This window comes from Saccostrea echinata, unplaced genomic scaffold, assembly GCF_033153115.1.
Source record: "Saccostrea echinata isolate AGI-Se365-2 ecotype Australia unplaced genomic scaffold, CSIRO_AGI_Sech_v1 ptg000002l, whole genome shotgun sequence".
NCBI lineage: Eukaryota > Metazoa > Mollusca > Bivalvia > Ostreida > Ostreidae > Saccostrea > Saccostrea echinata.
Genome location: NW_026889751.1, coordinates 18,144,057 through 18,167,484, shown reverse-complemented (window position 1 = coordinate 18,167,484; position 23,428 = coordinate 18,144,057). Strand labels below are relative to the sequence as shown.

At 33.8% G+C, this 23,428-nt stretch overlaps 1 protein-coding gene across 1 annotated transcript; it reads right to left on the bottom strand.

Moving 5' to 3' along the window:
- Window positions 1–221: 221 nt before the first annotated feature.
- On the bottom strand, window positions 222–22,269 carry LOC133200982 (shiftless antiviral inhibitor of ribosomal frameshifting protein homolog). Its single transcript, XM_061336793.1, has 7 exons — window positions 22,215–22,269; window positions 16,727–16,838; window positions 14,745–14,791; window positions 11,822–11,956; window positions 8,379–8,482; window positions 7,286–7,440; window positions 222–1,242 (listed from the first exon to the last, which is right to left on the bottom strand). The coding sequence occupies exons 1-7, from the start codon at window positions 22,251–22,253 to the stop codon at window positions 1,061–1,063; spliced, it is 774 nt and encodes a 257-aa protein (XP_061192777.1). The 5' UTR covers window positions 22,254–22,269; the 3' UTR covers window positions 222–1,060.
- Between the last annotated feature and the right edge of the window lie 1,159 nt (window positions 22,270–23,428).

Here is a 23,428-nt window from a genome sequence, read left to right as displayed (position 1 = left end):
TAAACTAAGAGTTATATAAGCCTTAAATGTCCTATGAAATAACCTCAATTCTCGAGCGTATTTAATTATCGTGCGTAGAGGTTTATTATACAGTTCGTTTCTGTGGATTACAAATTTATTACCGCTCATTTTTGTCTAATTGTTTTGACTGCACAATTCCATCTTTCAAATAATGAGCAAAAATAACACCATGACTTTTAATTCAATTTATTGCACACTTAATCATGCTGAACAAAACGTTAGACATTCGAAACACAGAAAACTAAAACACAACATCAGTTTACTTAATGCCGAATTTTGACACTACATGTACGTTCGTATTGGTTTCAAAAAGCGATTTGGACCTTACAAGTATTTTACGTTTCACAAGGATAAGAGGGTTTCTTTTCGCGCAACGTTTTCCTCGTTTGTTTAAGGTGACAATCCAAAGGTAATTCCATTTCTTAGAAAGGGCATTCTTGTGAACAAAGCTGAATGTACTTTTTATGAGGATATTTTCATAATAATTTGACAATCTGAAGCATTATTTTTCTTGGGAACTTTCTTTAATACATTTATGATATAATGTTATTCTTTGACACAAAACTAACAAAATGAAAAATACATCATAAAAACAATTTGTGAATAAAAAACTTTGTGATAATAAGACGTTCTACTCCTGTATGTAAAGATATCCCTGTAAAACATTTGACGCTTTTATGGCCACATCTCTGTACCGGGGTATTGCTTTTAAAACTCTTGAATCTTTAATATTTGAGGGGGGAGGGGAGGGGGGGAGGGGTCATATACATGTGTATCTTGACAACTTGTATCCTTGCTGTTCGTGAAAAATTCTTAAAATATCTTATACATTTCTATATGGAAATTTAGATCCCTTCACTAGTCCTGTCTACTGCGTCAGGGGGTATTAGACAGCTTTTTTAATAAAAAGAATTATCCATTTTTTAAAACCAATACCATGTTACTATGGGTCGTCTGAGTGACTCAGTTGATCTAAAATGATACATGTAAAATAAATATAAAAATATACAATTAAGTATTGAAATGAGTACTACATGTATTAATTTTCTTCATCAACATCTGAAAGATTTGGTCGACTGCTGCCTGATATAAATGATGCCAAGTCATCTTGAGTTAGGAATGTATCGACAGTAGAACCAGAGCTAGCGTGCGTATCACTCTGTGTTACAACTCTTCGGGCTAGAGACTTAGGGTGAACACATATCCCGGGTTGAACATCGCCTAGTATAAATCAATATCATTTGTTTTCAAACTTTTATTTCATTTTAAACAATATTTTGAAAAATAAAGTCAATTGTGATTTTGGGAAGCCATTACTTAATTTATTCCACATTGATTTATTTAAAGTGTTCATCTTTTCTACTCAATCTGTATAAAGACATTTCCAGAAGTTATCCCTCCTCTCTTTGCCTATTTATTATTACAAAATTATCCCATCATGCCAGTCTCTATCTTGATAAGACATAGAAAACAAACTTTTGTCAAAGTTTGTCTCAATAGATGTTGTACCGGTAACTAAATGCAATTTCTTATTTAAAAAAGGACAATTTTGAACTTACAGATGGATGGGGATAGAGTAAAGGAACAACCAGAAACTCTTGCAGGGGTCTAAATTACCTGCTCCGTAATAGCGATTGTCATGGGAAGAAATTCTGTGGATTTTCTCTCGTGTAGCTTTAGAATGAATCTAATCATAACGCAATTAACGCTAATCTTTATATTACCCATGAGAGTGATGCGAAACAAATGATGTCAGCAGTGTTGAGGGAAGGATCCAAAACTTTTACAGATTTAAAATTAAAGTTTTAAAACTTTATTTTTAGAGAACAACTTGAGGCTTTTGGGGGGGGGGGGGGCATGTTTTCAATATCCCACGTACTCGATAATAATAATGAATTTAAAATGAAACATATAATTATAGAAAATAAACGAGTAAACAATAAACAAAGTAAAACAAAAAGGAAATTAAAATAAATGTTCGAATTTGTAACCCTTAATTTGATGTTGGAAAGTATAAGTATGGCAAGTAGTGCCAATTAAAAAGTTTTTCCCCCATAAATATGTCTTAGGATGTACATGTATACGGGATGGGTTGGGCAGATCTTAGGTCATAGAACGGAAGGAGAGTGTGTGGGGAAAAGAATTAAAATTTAAAATTGAGAAATGCTTCCTTTGAATGGTAGTAGGAAGGGTGTAAATAGGTGATGTTCACCTTCTTCTCAAGGGGTAAGTGAAATATGCAGTTTATGGGGTACATGTAACTCGCCGTATCCTAGAGGGACTTGCACACTATGGATTCTCCTTAGATTCAGAAATATTTTAAGGCTATAATTACGCAGTACGGTTAAGGCAACATTTTCTTTCAAAAGGCACCAGAAACGAGACACTTAAAATTAAACTGTCTTATTTTTTAGCACGAAACTCTATTTGAAATATCTTAATGGCATTTTGAAGAGTATGTTCATCGCTTTTCAGATCAGTATTTTTTTTCATCATGTGACCCTCTACAGTCACGTGGGATCCGATTTAGGGTCAAAATATGAAATGTCAAATTTAACCAAAAAGTGCAAGGGCAAGGCAAACAAAAAATAAACTGCACAATGTTTCAGTGTGTCCCTTGATATCTATCCTATCTCAAAACTGATGCTCAGTCAGTTAGATTTCTGAGATATTTAAGTTAATCATTGAAAACAAACACCAGTATTAAAAAAATAGGGTATTTTCATAATTCCATCGGAAATTATAAATTACCTAATGAATTACAAAGAAATGAGCACCACTTTTTAAAAACTATACAGTAAAATAAAGAATTTAAAATAAAAACCTACTTCTTGGGTTGTCGCCTTGCCCTTGCACTTTTTGATTAAAAATTGAAATCTTGACACATTCATTCTAAATATAGTTTTCAAACGCATCATTGACCCAGCATGGGAGATAACTCTTTAGTTCTTAATAGAGTTTGTGTACCTCGCAAAGTTTAAACAAATAATACCTACGGACTGTGCTGGGCTTTTTTTTTTCACTAAATCAGAACGGTATGCATAAAAAATCCTTGACTTTACTTTGTTTTGTATGTCTTCGTTCTTTTATACGCTTCACAAGACGTCTTTGACACCTTCCGCATTTCCTCCATGCACAGGCCTCTGAATTTCTATCAATAAGCCGTTATATGATTCGGAGTAATACATATATATCCCCTCTATTATATATAAATACATATATATGTATTTATATATAGAGGGGGTATATATATATATCACTCTGATCAATCATATAACGGCTTATTGATAGAAATTCAGAGGCCCGTGCTCCATATATAAACGTTAATTCACAATAGGCCAAAAATTTGCCGCACTACAATCATACCCATGGTAAAAAAATATTGAAAGATTCAATCATTTCTAATAAACAGTAGACAGGCCCTATCAATTAATTAAATATTTATACCCCCCTCCCCCAGTACACAAATAAAAAAAAAAATCAAAACTCAGTCTGACAGAATTAAGTTTTTTTTTTGTTTTTTTTTTTTTCATATATTCTATGTGATTCTTGTAGTAGCTATCAAACCTTCTACTGTTTAGGGATTCTAGACTAAGTTAAAAGTTTTTTAGAACCAGGAGGAAGGGATTGGAGTGCTTACACCTGTAATCAGTGATGATTCTGTTCCGATATTTTGCGGAATTCCGCTAATTTGAATCCAAGAATCCGATATTTACAAGTGCTTTCCGATATTTTGGAACTTTCTATTTTTGCAGTGATCCCTTTCCAATTTGTCCGGGTTAAAAAAAAATTCAAGTTGTTTAGTTCGTGTTTCGATCTAATCAGCTGACGTTTCCTTTCAACTCCAAGTAAGATAACACAAACAATAGGGACGATTAAGACGTCCTTACAATGGCGATGCGGTTCATTCAGCCAGGTCATGATGTAAAAGTTGTTGAACACTTCAATTTTTTCACTCATTTTAACCTATTTTGGGCTTGCTAAAGCCCATATTTTGTCAGCCCTTCAACCCCTAACCTATTTCAGATATTTTAGCCAATTCACGGAATCATCACTGTGTAATTAATAACCGTTTCCCTTTCTATATATCTAACCCCCTCCCCCCTACCCCAACCACCACCAGTTTGCTTCTGGCTACTTTGATACCATATACCGTACTTGCATGTTAAAAATAAATTATTATACCGTGTTTATATAAGGTTTTTACTTCTTTGGGTACTTTAGCACAAATCACATGGGGGGGGGGGGGGGGGTAGTCTCCTTTTTTTGAGTTTCTATCAATCCATGCACAAACAAGATTACATAGGAAAAAAATTGTAATCAAGAAACAGATACTCTTTTAAAAAAACAAGTGGACACAACAATATTCATGCTGAAATTTAGATCTATTTGGTATACCTCAAACAACAAAATACATGCACGTTAAGGTTTCAAATCTTAATACCCTTCAAACTTTCATACCACTGCACAGTTAAAAAGTCAAAGTATTATATTTGTAGAAAATATATTTAATAAACACAGCTCTTCAAATTCAAAGGCAGGCTGTGAAGGTAATTCTGAGCAGGTGCAAAATTATTCGGTTCATGTTCCTTTGGATGAAATCAGTTCTGAAAACAAAATGAAATACCATTATGGAAAGTTCATTGGTGTTGAGAAACATAGAAAGCATATACATGTATATATTTTAATTCTACTGTTTTTATTATCTAATCATTTCAACAATCTTGCCAGGAATATGTATAATGGTTTATACATTTAGCCAATGTGGAGCAGGCCTGTAGGAAGCAATTACAGTTGAGGGGGGGGGGGGGGGGGCGGCATACATTTTTAAATGGGGGGTAATATCAACTACCAAAAATTCCTTGACAGGAAAAAGAAATAAAGAAAAATTTTTAAAAAAAAAGTCATCGGGGTTTATTACTGAGGGTGCACAAGCATATAGGTATGGTTTTTATAGTATTCTATATGTCGGTAAAATTATCCCCCCCCCTCCCCCACGGTTCCTACAGCCTTGATGAGCATACCTTTTTACTTGATTGGTGAAAACACGTGCTGCCTGAATGAATGAATTGTTCAAATTGTTTGGGAGGAGCTACAACACAATATATATGTAATGAGTGAAATACCGTATATACTCGCCTATAAGTCGGTCCACCTATAAGTCGGTTGTATATTTTCCAGGTTATTTTTCAGGGATTTGCCATTTCCCCGCTTATAAGTGTTATGACTCGCCTATAAGTCGGACATAGAGTTTTGGACAAAAATTCCACTCCCAAAATACCGACTTATAGGCGAGTATATACGGTACATTATGATTACTATTGTAGAATGAAATGACATTGCATTGTGCAAAACATTAACCATGCTACACTTTATTTTCTGGAATTCCTAATTTAAATGGAAACAAACTTTTAATACATAATTTTTCTGGGAAATTGAAACCTATAACATTGGCAAGAGAAGATTAGTAGCTATAGTTAAATTAAAAAAAAAAATAAAATCAATATACTAGAGGTAACATTTATTCTTTCACCTAAACAAAATTGAAAAAAAAAATATTACACTGGCATACTATAAAATGAATGTGAGATTTTTTTTTTATTATTTACTAGTAGTGATCATACCTAGTGGAGAAACTGATGCATCGATCTATTTTGATAATTCTGGGTGATGTAATGCCAGTTTTATTCATTCTTCAGCCTGTAGACAACACTTAGCAGCTACAATGCAAAAAATGCACATATAAACAGTTTATAAAATTAATACATGTATATACATATAAGACTGACTTAATTTGTGTGTAGTCAGACTAATGAAAATTCAAATATTTTATCTTCATTAATATAGAAATTCTACAAATTTACAGCCTAGTGATCTACAGATAGATATAAGTTGTAAAATAAATTTAAAATATGAAGCACTGGTAAAAAAAAAACTGAAATCTTAAATTTCATTTATTTTTGATTGGTATTTTTGATTGTCAGAGGTATAAATTAAAGTTAACAGGGTCTTGAACTCTTGTATTTACAGTGTACATACATTGTGCACTGTGCAGTTTGACTTCACATACATGTAGGCCTATACACTACAAGTGTGACTACATCTAAATTATTATTTGATATCAATTCATGTCATGCTGTGCATTTTATATTATGTAACATGTTTGTATGATAAGAATTCTGTATATTCAGTGCAAATTAAATTGTTAAAAGTGTGCAACTTTTATTATGTGTGGTTGGGGGGGGGGGGCATACACACAAGGCACTGCATTACAGTTTGTGACGGACTGTAATAATACATCTTATTGTACATGTACACGGTTATTTTACATTGATGTAAACAATAGTATGTTTAGGCCTACATGTTGATACATATGCGCATACACACCTAAATGAACAGAAATGGACCTGGCCTAGGGAGGTGGTGCAGATCGTCCCAGTTTTCCATGATTTCCCGAAATAAAGTCATCATCTTCTTACCAAAGCGATAAACAAAGCTTAGGCTTCTTATTTTATCCATATCTTCTTTAAAGATTGCCTGCTTGTTGCATTTATCCACTGCATATCTCAGCTCCTGTCGCCACATTTTTAGATGTAAACATTCCATGTCACCGAGTGCAAGCGCTTGGCTGAAGCCGAATGCAGCCAAACGACACCAAAAAAGAGAATTATCTCGAAGACGTTTTGTTTTTATATAAAAGAAAATCACTAATGTTTATTTATTTAAACATGAAAATACAGACATGCATTACAAATTCTCGCAATCATCATTAAATGACTTTTTTGAGCTCTATTTCCTTATATAGATCTATCAGGGCGGAGCAACTGTCATGACGTCAAACCTCATTATGACCTCATTACCATATTATCTTCATGTGTAGCCTTAACTGTACTGCGTAAAAAAATCGCTAAATTTCAAGATTAATTTAATTAATTCTAAATAAAATTGAAATAAATTCCATCTGCAAAAAAGTAGAAGAACAACGCGTGGTAGCAAAATAATTGATCATATTTAAGGAAATGAATGTTATAATTATCAATGACATCAGAGGAAAATATTTCTAAAAGTAGTTTTTTTTCCCTTAGATCCACCTATCCAAGATTCTGCCACCAATTGTCTCGAATCACTCTGAGGGGAATATCGGTGATTACGTTACTTAACAGCACTTGTATTGAGTTCTGCTAAATCGGACGGGATTTCTTGGGATGGGGGGGGGTCATAATTACCTGCTCTGTAACAGCGATTGTGGAGGGGGTATTCATACCTGCTATGTTATAGCAATTGTACGCAAAACAGGAATGGGTACTTTGACGTCTGTTTCCTCCAGTGCTTCGTCTTTTAGGTAATATCCTGGCAGGTTGGACTTTATTTCCACAAGCGTAACAAGGGCTATAATTATTATTCATTTGTCCAAATCCTCTGCAAAATAAGAAAATTAACCTTTTCTTACTATATTTATAAATATTTATTTTGTAAAATTAAATCCCTTTATTTAAATTGTTCTGTCAAGTTAAAAGAAAATACTACACTGTAAGTACAAAAACTCTACAATGAATTAAGGAAATGCATATCAAAGACAGCCTGTGGTTCAACATTTTATAAAAGTTTTCCTATATATTCTAATTTTAAAAAATGATCCCCTATTGTGGTCCCACCCTTTCCCTTGGGCCATGATTTTTAAAATTAAGAGTCTAAAACATGTGCACTTAAGAAGCTTTCACATAAGTTTTGTCTCTGCTAGCCCAGTGATTCTTGAGAATAGGATTTTTAAAAAATATTTTCTATGTATTTCAATGTAAAACTTTGATTCCCTATTGTGGCCCCATCCTACCCTTGAGGGCCATGATTTGAATAATTTAGAATCTACAGTACCTCAAAAAGCTTTCATATACATCTTAGTTTCGTCAAAAAGCTTTCATATACATGTAAGTTTCATCTTTTCTGCAGGCCCAGTGATTTTCTTGAGAAGAAGATTTTTTTAGTGACCCCACCCTATTTTTGCCTTTTCTTGGCAGAATAGAACTTGGTTCAGTATTTGAACAATTTAGAATTCCCTTCACCCAAGAATGATTTGTGCCAATTTCCGTAAAAATTGGCCTAGTGATCCTTGAGAAGAAGTCGACAATGTGAAAAGTTTACAGATGGACGGAGACAGACAGCTAGATGGATTCCGTCCAACGGGTGATCAGAAAAGCTCACTTGAGCTTTCAGCTCAGGTGAGTTTAAAACAGATATATAATTCTACATACAGTCACATTGACGACGGGAAACTATCTGCTTACCGCGTGTATGACCAGTAAGACAAATGAACGATTTTTAAACCTATGAAAAACTAATATTTTAGTACCAGATCTTACATAAAGACATTTCCACATTGGTCGCATTCAAATTGAGCTAGGCCCCATTCATGTTCTTTCGGTATTGCATCGTATCTAACTCTACATCGATGACATTTTGAAACCTGTAATTTATAAGGCATGATGCAAAATTCAGCTAGTTTATACAAAATTTAAGATTTCACGAACAGGATAGAATGTACTATTACAAATGTATTTATGTATAACTATGAATTTAATGCTTGATACAAAATACAAAAAATGTTTTATTAATAATGCCTTGAATGATATGGTTTATGACATTTATTACTATAATACATGTAATTCATTGACAAACAAAAGAATAATTTGTACACAAATTTTACAAATTTTAAAAAAAAAATTCCTCTGCCAAAGTTAAACGTGATCAAGCTCGTGATAATCGTACATTCTCTGCAGACAGATAAGTACATGTATAACAGGGACTAGAGTTTTCGACAGTGACAGATAAGTACATGTATAACAGTGACTAGAGTTTTCGACAGTGACAGATAAATACATGTATAACAGTGACTAGAGTTTTCGACAGTGACAGATAAGTACATGTATAACAGTGACTAGAGTTTTCGACAGTGACAGATAAGTACATGTATAACAGTGACTAGAATTTTCGACAGTGACAGATAAGTACATGTATAACAGTGACTAGAGTTTTCGACAGTGACAGATAAGTACATGTATAACAGTGACTAGAGTTTTCGACAGTGACAGATAAGTACATGTATAACAGTGACTAGAGTTTTCGACAGTGACAATATGCATAAAAGTTACAAGATAGTCCTTTTTGCCCATATCGGAGATTGCAAGTTTTGTAATTATCAGAATTTCTATAGCTTTGGTTAAGAAGAAAAAAAAATACACTTGTGCCATTAATTTTTTAATCTTCATATACGCAAACAAATAATCATGTCACGTGAATTTAAATATTGCAGTAAAAATTACAAATAGAACAATCTTACGTAAGTAGAAAACTCAACTGTTGTGAGGTCGAAATGCATATCATTCACACACAAGAAAACATTGATGTAACCATCAATTGTCGCCCGGGAAGTAAATAAAGTAAACAATGGAAATGAGTCTTCATCATCAAACCGCTTCGATATGTGTGAAAAAGGCATGCGTCTAAATGATGGAGACGATAGTCGAGAATATTTTGAAAACCTATAGTCGGATGAAAATCGAACAAAAACGATACCCTTTTAAACTTTATCAATTCCTCAAGTAAATGTTGGCTGCATAAAATATAAATTGAAACCAGACACATACATCACCTATTTTCAAAAATGTCTTTCATTTTAAGAATATAAAACACGAACTGTGTAAAGTACGTTTTTACGTTTTTATGCGATAAGTAAAATTCGATGTTCTAAAAAAAGGGACCTGTCGTTTTTTCGAGAGTAAATGATAAGCAACTTTATATATTAAATATGAAAAACATCTATATTTTTACAGATTCACTTTATGGAAGTAAATATATTGTGTATCTCGTAATTTATAAAGGGAAAAAACATTCTGATTAACAATCTTTTTAATGTTTAGAAAACCTTTAATTCTGAATAACTTCTCCCACCTCAATCCCCATATACCAACACTTAAACTTATATGTATAGAGCAGCCCGGTCCTCCGGGCTGCAATAATTTCGCAGTGCTGAAGGCTGTTTTTACAAGATGAAGTGTTATCCCCCCATACTTTTTTCTTTATATGTGAATGATTTTGAAGTAGAATTTCTGAAGAATGATATTGTTCCTGTACACTTGCGTGAACTTAATCTATTTGTATTATTTGTAGTAATGTATGCCGATGATATGGTAATCTTTGCTGAGACTGTAAATGAGCTTCAAAAGATGTTAGATATATTATACGAATACACAACTCGCTGGGATCTTTCTGTTAATATAGAAAAAACAAAAATTGAATTTTTTAGAAACGGAGGTAAAATCAAGTCAACAGAAAAATGGAATATTAAGGGGCACCCAATTGAAGTTGTCGATAAGTTTGTTTATCTGGGTGTGTTACTAAATTTCAAAGGTAATTACAATAGTATACAAAAGCAACAAGCATACCAAGGAAGGAAGGCCGTGTTTGCATTAAAATCAAAAGTAAAAAAAGTGTCTTAATAAAGAAACCCTTTTGTCACTTTTTGACACCTATGTAACAAGTATTTTAAACTATGGTTGTGAGGTTTAGGGTAGTCATAATGCTAGTGACGTAGAAAAAGTACAGTTGGAATTTATAAAATCTGTTTTAGGCGTAAGGAAAAACACAAACTCTGCTTCAGTGTATTTGGAAACTGGTTGGCTACCTATGAAAATTACTCGATTGTATAGAATGTTCAAATTCTGGTTCAAGGTTTTATCTAGTGAGAATTGTGTAATAAAAAACTGTTATGATGAACTATATGATAACTGTGACAGATTGAAAAACAGTAAGAAAAATTGGGCCTTTTGTATTAAAGAAAAATTGTATGAAATTGGGTTAGGATATATGTGGTGTGAACAAGATAGAGCTTGTTATAGAATTTTTTCCCCAATTATAAAACAAAGATTGAATGACGTTCAAAATCTTATGGAAGAAATCAATTATTCATCAAAATGTAACATTTACAAACATATAATAGGCATATAATAGACAATTTTTCTTTACAGTATTATCTTTGTAAGCCCATACCTTCTATGTACAAAAAGCAAATTAGTCGGCTTTCATCTCATAACCTTGAAATTGAGTCAGGACGACATAATAAAATACCTAGGGAGAGTAGAATGTCCAGAATGTGTAAAAGAGAGGATGAGTACCATTTTGTTTTAATTTGTCCACATTTTGAAAAGCTTCGTAAAAAATATATCAAATTGTAATACTGGCAAAAACCATCTGTTTTTAAATTTGTACAATTATTAGGTACACGCAATGTCCATGATCTTTGTAATTTAGGGAAAATACATGTATATTCATTTTGCTTTTAAATTGAGAGAAAGCATTCTCTCATATGGTAATTCTTCATGAAATCATTATTGTTATATTGTATTATATTTTTGTAATCTATAAGGACCGCTATACAATGCCATTTTGTAATATTTTGTATTATATGTTGAAATGCGATAAGATGTTTGTCTTAAGCAATAAATAAATAATAATAAATAAAATTTAGCATTTGAAAATTATCTGAAAAAGAATCCATATATAACAACCCACATTTTTTAGAGTGTTCAAGAAAAAAAAACGTATTACATAAGTACATGGTTTCCGCATTATTTCAAGAAATGGAGGAGGGTACTTACTGGTTTTCTTGATAAACCAATCATGCAATTTCAAAATTGTATGTAGAAAGTAATTAGCACATGCTTTGATTTATAAAATATAAGCCAGGGCGAAATATAATTATGAAAAAGACAACACGGTGGTGTTCTTTGATAAACGACATACGTACAGTTTTTCTTCCCGGAACCCGTCGCCACCACACGCTGTCACAGGGACGACATGCAAATTGTCGAATGTCAACTTCCGGTATCTTTGCTTGTTTGGCAAGCTCCCGCCAAACTCTGTTGTTTAAAACTATCTGCCACTGAAGCAAAAATGTACTGATAATTAAATAAGAATTTACACTTCATCAATAAGAACTTTTTTTTAGAATTCACAATGAGAACTCTATGTCTAAATACTTGAAGCGCATACACGCCATAATTACAAGTAACATAACGATTTGATAAACTGTTTGAAAGAGACGGCGAAAGTTTGAAGTAACTGTAACGTGAAGCGGTCGCCCATCTAAGGGCGCTTCAGGCTCGCTGTATCTTAACTTGTATGAAATCTTCCAACGGTATGTTGGAGTCCTCATAGGTACCGTTTGCGCCCTGTTATTAGCAGACCTATTTTTTGCATTCATATAAAGCAGATTTTATTCAAAAACTTCCACATGTGAAGAAGAAAACGCTTGCTGTGGCCATCAACTCGACATTAAGATATATCGACCTCGTATTATCAATTACCAATAGTTACTTCTATTCATATATCGATTTGATATATCCTAGTGAGTTTGAAATAAAAGACACCACAGAGTCTGACACATCTGTTTCATATTTGGATATTTTACTAGAAAGACGTTAATGGTACCCTAAAAACAAAACTTAATTTAAAATCAGACGTGTTTGTAAAACACTGATGCCCCCGTATACCAACTTATAGCGAAGGTTAAACTTTCTCAAATGCAAATCAAATATGCTGGTACCCAAAGTAAGGTCTTGTATCGATGAATAAACCTGTGAAATATGAAAGCCCTAGTAGCAACCGTTCATAAGATATGGCCAAGGTTAAAGTTTTTCAAAGTAAGTCAAACATCAAGGTCAAATGGTCAAAATTAATGGGCCCAAGGAAAGGCTTTCTCACAAGAAATACACAAGTGAAAAATGAAAGCCTTAGTACCAACCGTTCAAAAGATATGGCCAAGGTTAAAGTTTTTCAAAAGTAGGTCAAACTCCAAGGTCACGATCAAAGGGTCAAAGTTGTTGGAATCTAAAGTAAGGTCTTACCACAAGGATTGCGTATGTGAAGTATGAAAGCCCTAGTACCAACTGTTCAAAAGAAATGACCAAGGTTAAAGTTTTCCAAAAGTAGGTCAAACTCCAAGGTCAATGGGCTATAATTGTTGGTATCTAAAGGAAGGGCTTCGCACAAGGATTGCACTTGTGAAGAATGAAAGCCCTAGCACCACCAGTTCAATAGAAATGCCAAGGTTAGAGTTGTCCAAAGTAGGTCAAACTCCAAGGCCAAGGTCAAAGGGTCAAAGTTGTTGATATCCAAAGGAAGGTCTTGTCACAAGGAATACATTTGTAAAGATTGAAAGCCCTATCACCAACTGTTCAAAAGAAATGGCCAAGGTTAAAGTTGTCCAAAAGTAGGTCAAACTCCAAGGTCAAAGACTCAAAGTTGTTGGTATCAAAAGGAAGAACTTGTCACAAGGAATACATTTGTGAAGAATGAAAGCCCAAGCACCAACTGTTCAAAAGATATGGCCAATGTTATAGTTTTTTTTTAAAAAGTACGTCAAACTCATAGGTCAAGGTCAAAAGGTCAAAGTTGTTGGTATCCAATGTAAGGTCTTGTCACAAGAATTACACATGTGGAGTATTAAAGCCCTAGCACCAACCGTGTAAATGTTATAGCAAATGTTAAAGTTTTTCAAAAGTAGGTCAAACTCCAAGGTCAAGGTCAAAAAGGTAAAAAATGCTGGTATCCAAAGCAAGGTTTTGTCACAAGAGATACACATATGAAGATCGAAAGCCTTAGCACCAACTGTTCAAAAGTTATGGTCAAGGTTAAAGTTGGGTAAAATTTTGTAAAACTGGGTCAAACTCCAAGGTCAAGGTCAAAAGGTCAAATATGATGGTACCCAAAGAAAGGTCTTGTCATAAGGAATACACATGTGAAATATGAAAATCATAGCTCCAACCAATCAAAAATTATTAGCAATGTTGAAGTTTTTGCGGACAAACAGACAGACAGACGGACGGACAGGGCAAAAACTATATACCCCCGAAACGTGATATCTTCAACTTTTTTATCGTCGGCTTCCCTTTCTTGTGTCGCCTGCCTGTGCGGTTTATGTCTCCCGGTTGATTCGATGTGCGGGAGCATGCTCTGTGTGCGGTCAATTTTTAAAATGAGGCAAGCTTTTAACCAGCAAGTTCATAAAACAAGGATATGAACAGTCTCGTTTGAAGTCTTCATTTCTTAAGTTCTATGTTCGATGCAGTGACCTTATCGGCAAATGCGGTCTATCATCGGGTCAGATGCTGAATGGCGTTTTTCATACTATTTGTTAGGTATTGTTTACACACTATCAGAATTGTCTGCGGTTTTTTCTGTTTACTCGACCATGAGAAAGAGCACTCGGTGGATATAACCAATCGACAGGGGATGCTTACTCCTCCATGACACCTGATTCCTTTTCTGGTGTTTTTGGAGATCCGTGTTTACTCTGCTCCCGATTTGTATTGTCTAAATTGACTATGAGCTTGAATACTGTTCGTTATCGGAATCGATGGAGATTCTTTACCGCATTACCCGAAAAGCTATTGGCCATTACCGAGGCAGTGTAAGTTCCATTTATACACCGTACTGCCCGCTACACAACGTTTATAAATTTTAATTAGTTTAATTTAGTTAGAATTTTAATCATAAAACTGCTTTCAACTAAGGCCTATACGTGATAAAGAAAAGGAGAAAATCATTTTCACAATAAAATCTGGTGAAGCTTTTTAAAACAATTGTATCCAACAGAACGTCAGAAATAACAGATTCGAAGTAGGATGATTTTAGCAAAATAAATACATTTTTTTATGAAAAAGAGATACCCCTTCATCTTCGCTATGGGACACTCTCTTCAGCTCCTCTGGGTCCGCTGAAATAATATTAGAGAAAATATGTGAAAAATGTTGTGCTGATCCAGATATAGACCATTATTTTTTTTATTATTATTCTACATAATTTTGCTATACTTAATATTGAACTCTTTTCATTTTATCAGTTCAATAAAATCAGCAAAAAACCCTAAATAATTACATAAGAAATTGTTGTTATTTAACCAAATTACAACACTTTCATATAAATGATTTTTTATGTTACAAGTCATAAAATCATGACAACTTTAATGTCGTGAAGTAATACTGTGCACACATGTACAAGGTAAAATGGAACTAGGCTAAGTCGCACTTTAATAAAATGTAGACCAATATATAATTTCATCCTGTTTTCAAAAATTAATTTCAGAAACTCATCAGATAAAGTAAAAACAGATGTCATGATGTCATATACTTTCTCAAAGAATGAGCAGGAAAATTAACCCAGCAATAAAACGTAGTTCATGCACCTCATGAATTCTCAAAAATTAAATTCATATCTTATATATACATTATTTTTCTGATGACTTGCAACATATTTTTTTCATTTTTCAATCATTTTTGAAAAAAAAAGTTTGCATTATGTTTTGACTCCAATTACTGTACAATGGAGATATTCTTGCTTAATCCACGGTAGTTTGTGAGATTGTGAACTTTTTTTTAATTTGCAGAGAATCTTAAGGATAAATTTTTGGAAATGTAAATATTTCTCTGTATAATTATTTAAGTTACCGTCTCAAAATATTACAAACCGTGTGTTCTTTACCTATTTTTTCACTACTACGACAATAAAACATTTCCCAAAACCGTTGCAAATTGTCCTCCTGGGCCTGAAATTGAGACCATAGAAAATTTTGCCTATTTATACTGCCATCTTGGGTAGCAAGACAATTCGGTTCAACGCCCTTCGTACATGACTTGTACATACAGTTTTGTTGTTGAAGTAGTAAAAGAATATGTAAGGAACACGCGATTGGTAATATTTTTATGTATAAACTGAGAAATAAATCGAGAAACAACGCATATTTGTGCGCAATAGATATACACTATTTTCCATGGGTGGCACTGTAGCTCTCTGGTCGTCCATTTCAATTTTTTCTCCAGACCAGCGAGCTACAGAGCTGCAGCTATGACAACTGATAAAAAGGTAGGGAACCAACCTATCATTTAATTGTAACAAAAAAACTCTAGAGTATAGAAAAACAATATGTGTTTGTGAAACACTTATGCCCCCGTATGGCAACTCCAAGGTCAAGATCAAAAGATAAAAAAATGTTGGTACCAAGGAAAGGCCTTATCACAAGGAATACATATGTGAAAATAACAGCCCTAGCACCAACTGTTCAAAAGACAAGACCAATATTAAAGCTTTTCAAGAGTATGTCAGTCTCTAAGGTCAAGATCAAAAGGTCAAAATTGTAATTACTCAATGGAAGGTCTTGTCACAAAGGTGAGGTATGAAGGCTCTCTCACTAACCATTCTAAAGTTATAACCAAGGTTAAAGTTTGGTAAAATTTTTGCAAAGTGGGTCAAAGTACTAGTCCAAGGTCAACGTCAAGAGGTCAAATACGTTGGTATCCAAAGAAAAGTCATGTCACAAGGAATAAACATACGAAATATGAAAGCAATAGAATTATTTAATAAAAAACTTATGACCAAGGTTTAAGATTTTGGGCAAAAACAGAACAGACAAACAGACAGACTGACGAACAGGCAGAGTAAAAACTATATGCCCCCGATCTTTATTATTGGGGCAAAAAAATAAATCAGAATATATAAAAATACAGAGAATGTTTGGCTACAATAAGAGTATCATATACATGTAAATCTCAAAGTAAACTGTTACATGATAAAAAGCTTGATTGAAAGCTCCTAAAATCTTAATTATATATTTAGATTAAAGAAATTCCATTTCAAAATACATGTACATATGTACCTTCAAATATGAAGTTCGTCGTAATTTCTAGATTCCATCCATGATGTTCCAAAAGCCTGCGAGCCTGTCCCACAGAAAACCGACCCCTAAACAACTCCTGTAGCCGCCCTATCTATGAAACAAATGTTTACAAGTGCTAAAGATCCTATCGAGAAAAATAAAGGAAAATTTAAATACAAGTTTAACAAATAATTGGGCTTAGAATTAACGTAATGAATTTGAAAATTAAGAAATGATCGACCTATTTTTGAAGACAAAGGTCATGGTTTAATATTGAAGAAATTAACTGATTGGCTTCCGGTCAAAATAAAGTTGCACACCTTCTATTTTCTTCAATCTCTATTACATTAGGTAAGTAAAATTGGTAATGAATTTCAAGGGCCAAGATGAAAGTTCAAGAACACTTTTGCCTACTTATATAACGTGCTAGTTTTTTTTTCTTTCGTAATTTCAAGTACACGTTCAAGCTGAAATTGGGGCTGCTTTCTTTATTGATATTAACATATAGAACTCAACTAATATGCATCGTAGAATTACGTTAAATTAATGAGATCGCTATCTTACCTGCGTTATGAATAACGTAAGATTTCATAAATTTAGAAGTACAATGTCCTTCCATGTACCATATTGACAGAATTTTTTACTTAGCAAAAATTATAGAATCGTTTTCTTTTGATAAGTGGTGAAAATTTAATACATTCATTGAAAATTACAGGAGGTTGGTGATTTCCGGCACCTTGATTAATCTCTATGATATGTAATCGCGAAGTAAGGAGTTGATCCATACATGTACGTCGCGGGTTCGAATCCCAATGCGGGACGTAGAGACCGGTCCTTCGGATGAGACCGTATAAACCGAGGTTCCGTTTCGCAGTAGGTGATTGCACAAAAAAGACCCTTCACTGTTCAATGGCCCTAAGTGCCGAGTATAGGTATAAATTTGCAGGCCCTCAACCGACAGGTGGTGGCGTCTCCATATGAGTGAAAAATTCTTGAAAGATACATTAAACAACAAACAAAAAACATATCTATTATCTCAAATTTTCAAAGGTTGCTTTAGAATGTGATGTCTTTCATGACGTGTCCATGTAAGAAACCACTTACACAAGGTTGGAAAGACATGTTAAATGTAAAATATTCTTTTGCAACGGTGAATTGCACAAGAAATTGAAATGGGAAAATAATGAAGACAGTAGGTAAGACTAAGGAAATGACAAATCCGTTTAACAATAGTGAACACAAAAATACAATCGGTAAGCTTGCAAAAATACCTCATAGCGAGGATAGTTGGTGGTAGAAGATGATCAACAAGTAAAATGGAAGAAGAAACTCTTGACAGTTTCTGCGCCAGAAAATGAACAGTAAGACAAAAAACCCACTCCTGAAGGTTATAGCGAGCGCAGCGAGCGGCGCGAAGCGCCGCTCGTCTCTGCGAGTTCTTAAAGCAACGCCTGGGCAAAGAGAAAATTCGGACTTTGCACATTTTTTTTCCGCAGTTACCTGTGGTCCCGTAATGCTTTGCGAATTGCATCTCGCCGCTAACAACGTTCTCGCGGTAACAAGAAGCTCAAAGAAAAAAAATAACTCACCTTGATTTGATGGATATATAGCAGATAAATAGTACATTGTAGATTAAATCTTCTTTATTAAAATTAGCACTGTTCAGACTTCCTTTTGGTAATGAAACTTACAAGCGACGTCATGTGACGTCAGAGTCTAGACATACTAAATGTCACGTGCGATTTGAAGAGCCCGATCTAAATAAAACTGAATATAGGTATCTTCGCTCGCCCTAACGGTCGTACCGTCAACATATTAAAGAAGAAAGGATGTGAGAACATAGAGATGATGATCGGTAAAATCGAATAAAAGAAATTCAGAATGACTAGAAAGCTCTTACGTCGAATAGGGAAGTTTACCAGTACGATACACACGAAGTTCGATAAAATCATTGATATTATTATCAGTTTCTTGCAAAGGGGATCCCTGAAAGAAGTATTAAAAATAATAGAATCTTATTCCTTTAATAAGTGGTAAAAATTTAATACATTGAATTTCATTGAAAATCACAGGAGGTTGATGATTTCCTGCACCTTAATCAATCTCTATAATATCGCGAAGTAAGGAGTTGATCCTTACGTCGCGGGTTCGAATCCCACTGGAGGACGTAGAGACCGGTCCTTCGGAAGAAACCGTATAAACCGAGGTCTCGTGTCGCAGTACATGTAGGTGTTGGCACGAAAAAGATCTCTCACTGCTCAATGGCAATGAGTGCCGAGTATAGATCCAAATTTGCAGCCCTCCATCGGCAAGTGGTGGCGTCTCCATATATGATAATGAGTGAAAAATTCTCGAGAGAAAAACAAATATAATACGAGAGTTGTCCCAGAAAAACGCGAACTTTTTAAATATTTCATAAACTACTTGAATAAGATTATTCATTTTTGGCATATTGTTGGGAAATGATATTTTTGTCATTTTTGGCTAAATAATATGAGGTTCCAATGCCATGCGCATTTAATAAACAACATTTAAAGGGTGTTAAATATCGGTGGTCGGGGCACGGCAAATTCTTGACTTTCAAAAATAGCATTGACAGCACTGTTTTCTTTAATACCAGGCTATACGGAAATATAATGTGACAAAAATTATATTCTTAGAAACTTTATGATCTAGAAAACTCGATCATGTGTTAAAAATCAATACTCTGACATCATAAATAACAAAAATATGACGTTATATGCACATACACTATTAATCAGATATTGTCAAAAACGGCGACTTCGAGCGAGAATGCGGAGCACCAAATTATCATTCAGTGTTGTTGAGCGCGGGGTTTGACTCCTGTTCACACGCAAAAAGAGCTTGGAACGAGGGAACGACACAAATACATGTGTCGATCACAGGTTTATACATAGTAAAAGAGGTTCAAAGATGAATTGACTGGGTATAAGATGGAAGAAGAGTTTGGTAGACTAACAAAAATGACGACAAACTGAAAAGGCCAGAGCTGGGCGTCATATATGGAGACCACCGTTAAGTATTCGAGCAGTTAGGTTTGTAATCGGGGTTGGGAAATTTTCTATTAAAAGAATTAATTCCTTGATTTATTCTTAACTGTAGTACGTGTGAAATGGATAAGTCGGTAACTAAAAGAAAATAAAATGCAGTATCGAATTTATGCTTATTTTTAAAAAAGCACGATTCCTGAACAAATTCAACTTAATCTTGGAAATTGTTATTATGTTTAACAAAGATAATCTCAAAGCTGACTTTGAATAAATGATAATCATAATAAAAATATTATAATAGTAAACTTAATTTCCCTTTCTTCTGATGCGTAATCCACCTTTTAAAGTTTTCACTGAATGATATAACTCAGAATGTTATATATATATATATATATATATATATATATATATATATATATATATATATATATATATATACAGGGTGTTTCAGAAAACATGCAACCATTTACTTTCCTCACTTTGTTGATACGCAAACAGAAACATATGAAAGTTTTATGTACAATTATGCTAAAAAGGCTTAAGTTTTTACTAATAACAAAAATTTATGAAATAAGTATAATTTGAATTAATAATGACGTCATATTTGACATCACTAAAAAACAGGTATTTTCAATCTTAATGAGGAAATTAATAAGAAGGAATCATCAGAAGTTCCGAAAATGCTTTATCAATGCATGTTACCAGTTCCTGAGATTAGGACAATGAAAATAAGGTTTACAGAATGCAAAGAACTTACTTAGTAAAAGAAAGTGGAAGTTGTATAAATCTGTAAAATTTTGAAGCTAATGGAAGAGTTAATGCATGATCAAAGAAAAGGAAAAATTGGATGAAAAAGACAATGAGAACACATGAAAACATTTAGAATGTTACTAAAGAGGCATTGTTCCAGAGACTCACACAAAACCCTTTAGTAAAATAACTGAGCTTGTGAACAAATGCGACTCAAAATTGAGCAAGTCAAGTGTATATCGGATGCTGAAATATTTTTTCAATCTTAAACCTTGGACTGGTTAGAACAAATGCTCTGAGGACCGTTCAACTCTTTCAAATCCATTAAATTGGGCCTCCACACTCACCTGACTTAAACTCCTTTGACTTTTATCTTTGGGAATATTTAAGTGTCAAAGTTTTTAAAACAGACCCCAAAACAATAAACAAACTCAAAATGGTTTGAAAAATGAAACCTGATTCATTACCAAGAGACTCTTTTTACTGGAAATGAGAACTTTCTTGCATCAGATAGATTTATTCATTCAGCAAAAGTGACGCCATTTAGAACTTATTTTGTAACTAAGTAAAATTTTACGAGTTTATTTTTCCTTCTGTAAATCATTATCTATTTGCCAGATTAACATTATTTTCATAAGAATAAATCTTGAAATTTTGACTTTTAATTTGATATGTTGGTGCATGGTATTGGTTGAGGCACCAGTAAAATATAATTAATCAAAATGGTTGCATGTTTTCTGAAACACCCTGTATATATATATATATATATATATATATTTCTCCGGATTTGTTTTTGTGATCCTCACATTATTTCCACAGGCACTTGACGTTATACATATTTGTCTCATTTAAAAATATATAACACCATACCTAATAATTTGACTTATAAGACAAATATGTAACGTCAAGTGCCTGTGATTATTTCCTAGTTTATCATCATTGATGTGGAATTTGGTAGTTGTTTCTGCCCGTTTACCATTTAATACAACCCCCCCCCCCCCAAATGAAAAGTGAGCGTTCGTAAATCAAAGTGCAAAAAATTTTAAAAATCAGTGTTACTGTTCATCAAAGTATATAAAATGTACTATCATGATTATAAACTATAGTTTTCTTTAAAGGATTTATTGTTTTTAAATCACAATATTTTTTCATTAAAAAGCCTAGGTTTTTATATTTCCTTAGTCTGTCAATGATTTCTAGAAACAATCCATTCTTTTATCCATTTTCCAATAATGCATGATCAGTGCATGGTTACTCTAACAGATCTAAACAAAAATTGTCAACCTGAAAAATCGTCATACTGTTCGGACATGATATGATATGGAAATAATCGACCTCAAAAAAATTATCGAAACATGCCCTGACAAGTGCACCGTCTTTGCATAAACAGTGCAGGAAAATGCACACAACTTTTATATGGAAATTCCCTATTGACCCACTTAAATATTATCGCTGTTGCACTTAAATATGCATATTCTGACCTTAAATATATTGCTGCTGTTTATAATATGAACATGCATTTTCATCCAAAAATGGGAATAATTCTAATCTTACTTATTTCAGACGTATTTATTTTGATCAAAACAATAAAGTAAAGATAATTAAATCATGCATATATTATGCTGGTTTATTTTAACCTTTTACCTGTCATAAATAAAACGTGTTCTGGCTTGAATACAACAAAGGTAAACTTAAAAAAAAATAGTGGAGCACAATATTTGCAATACCTTTTTTTCACGTTCTCGATCTTGAAGTATATCAGCCATTTGTGTAATTACTAGGCCACTACTACTAGAAGGAAGTAACATAAGGCTGGCCATTAAGGTGTGTTTTACATTTTTCCCCCGTAAAAATATGTATTAAAATTTAAACACTGTCATTTAAATATGTATGTAATCAACACCTTGCCAAATGCTATATATGCGACTTTATATGGTACATCAATTACTTGGAAGTTGGGGGGGGTGTTTTTTTTTTGTTTGTTTGTTTGTTTGTTTTTTGACAATTTGCAGTCTTAAATTTAAAACAGAATTCTAAAGCTTACCTACATAAATGAATGAGCTGGTCTGATTCTGGCAGGCCGACCAGTGTAACGAGGAAAAGTGACCTCAGTAGAATATTGACCGAGGGGTCAAATTCCTAGGTGGAAAAGTGACCCCCGGTCAATATTCTACGGCAAGTAAGGTCATTTTTCGACCGTAGAAAACACTTCCAGGCCGGTATTCTACGACTCCACACACGTTGAAAAATGGTCCCATAGAAATATCACCCCCACGCCGTCATGAGAAAAGGTGCTAAAGTACGAAGGATAATCGTATTCAAATGTCCAGACTTGTATGTTTGTAAATCCGAATTTGCAATCGTAGCAGGTTCACAGTCTAGACATGCAAGTAGGTAATTCAGATTAATTTTAGCATGTTTTGTTTGTTTGTTGTTTAACGTCCCTCTCGAGAATTTTTCACTCATATGGAGACGCCACCACTTGCCGGTGGAGAGTTGCAAATGTTGACCTACACTCGGCAGTCAGGGCTATTGAGCAGTGAGGAATATTTTTCGTGCCAGCACCTACTGCGACACGGGACCACGGTTTATACGGTCTCATCTCATCCCCTATAACCGGTCTCCACGTCCCCCAGTGGGATTTGAACCCGCGACGTAAGGATCAACTCCTTACTCCGCGACTTTAGAGCAAACGCTCTAAACACTGCGCCACGCAGGCGACAATTTTAGCATGTTGTTCCGAAAATACAACTTCAGAATTTACTGTAATTTTGCCCCGCTTGATATCATACTCCTACACTTCGTCTACTTGTAGGAAACAAGATATTAAACTTGCATGTGTTGTAAGTTATCCTTTCATCCCTCTTCATGTTTTCTGCTACCTATATTGCCGAAAGACAATTCACAAGTTTACAAATGTAAAGTCTAGACGTTTGCCAAA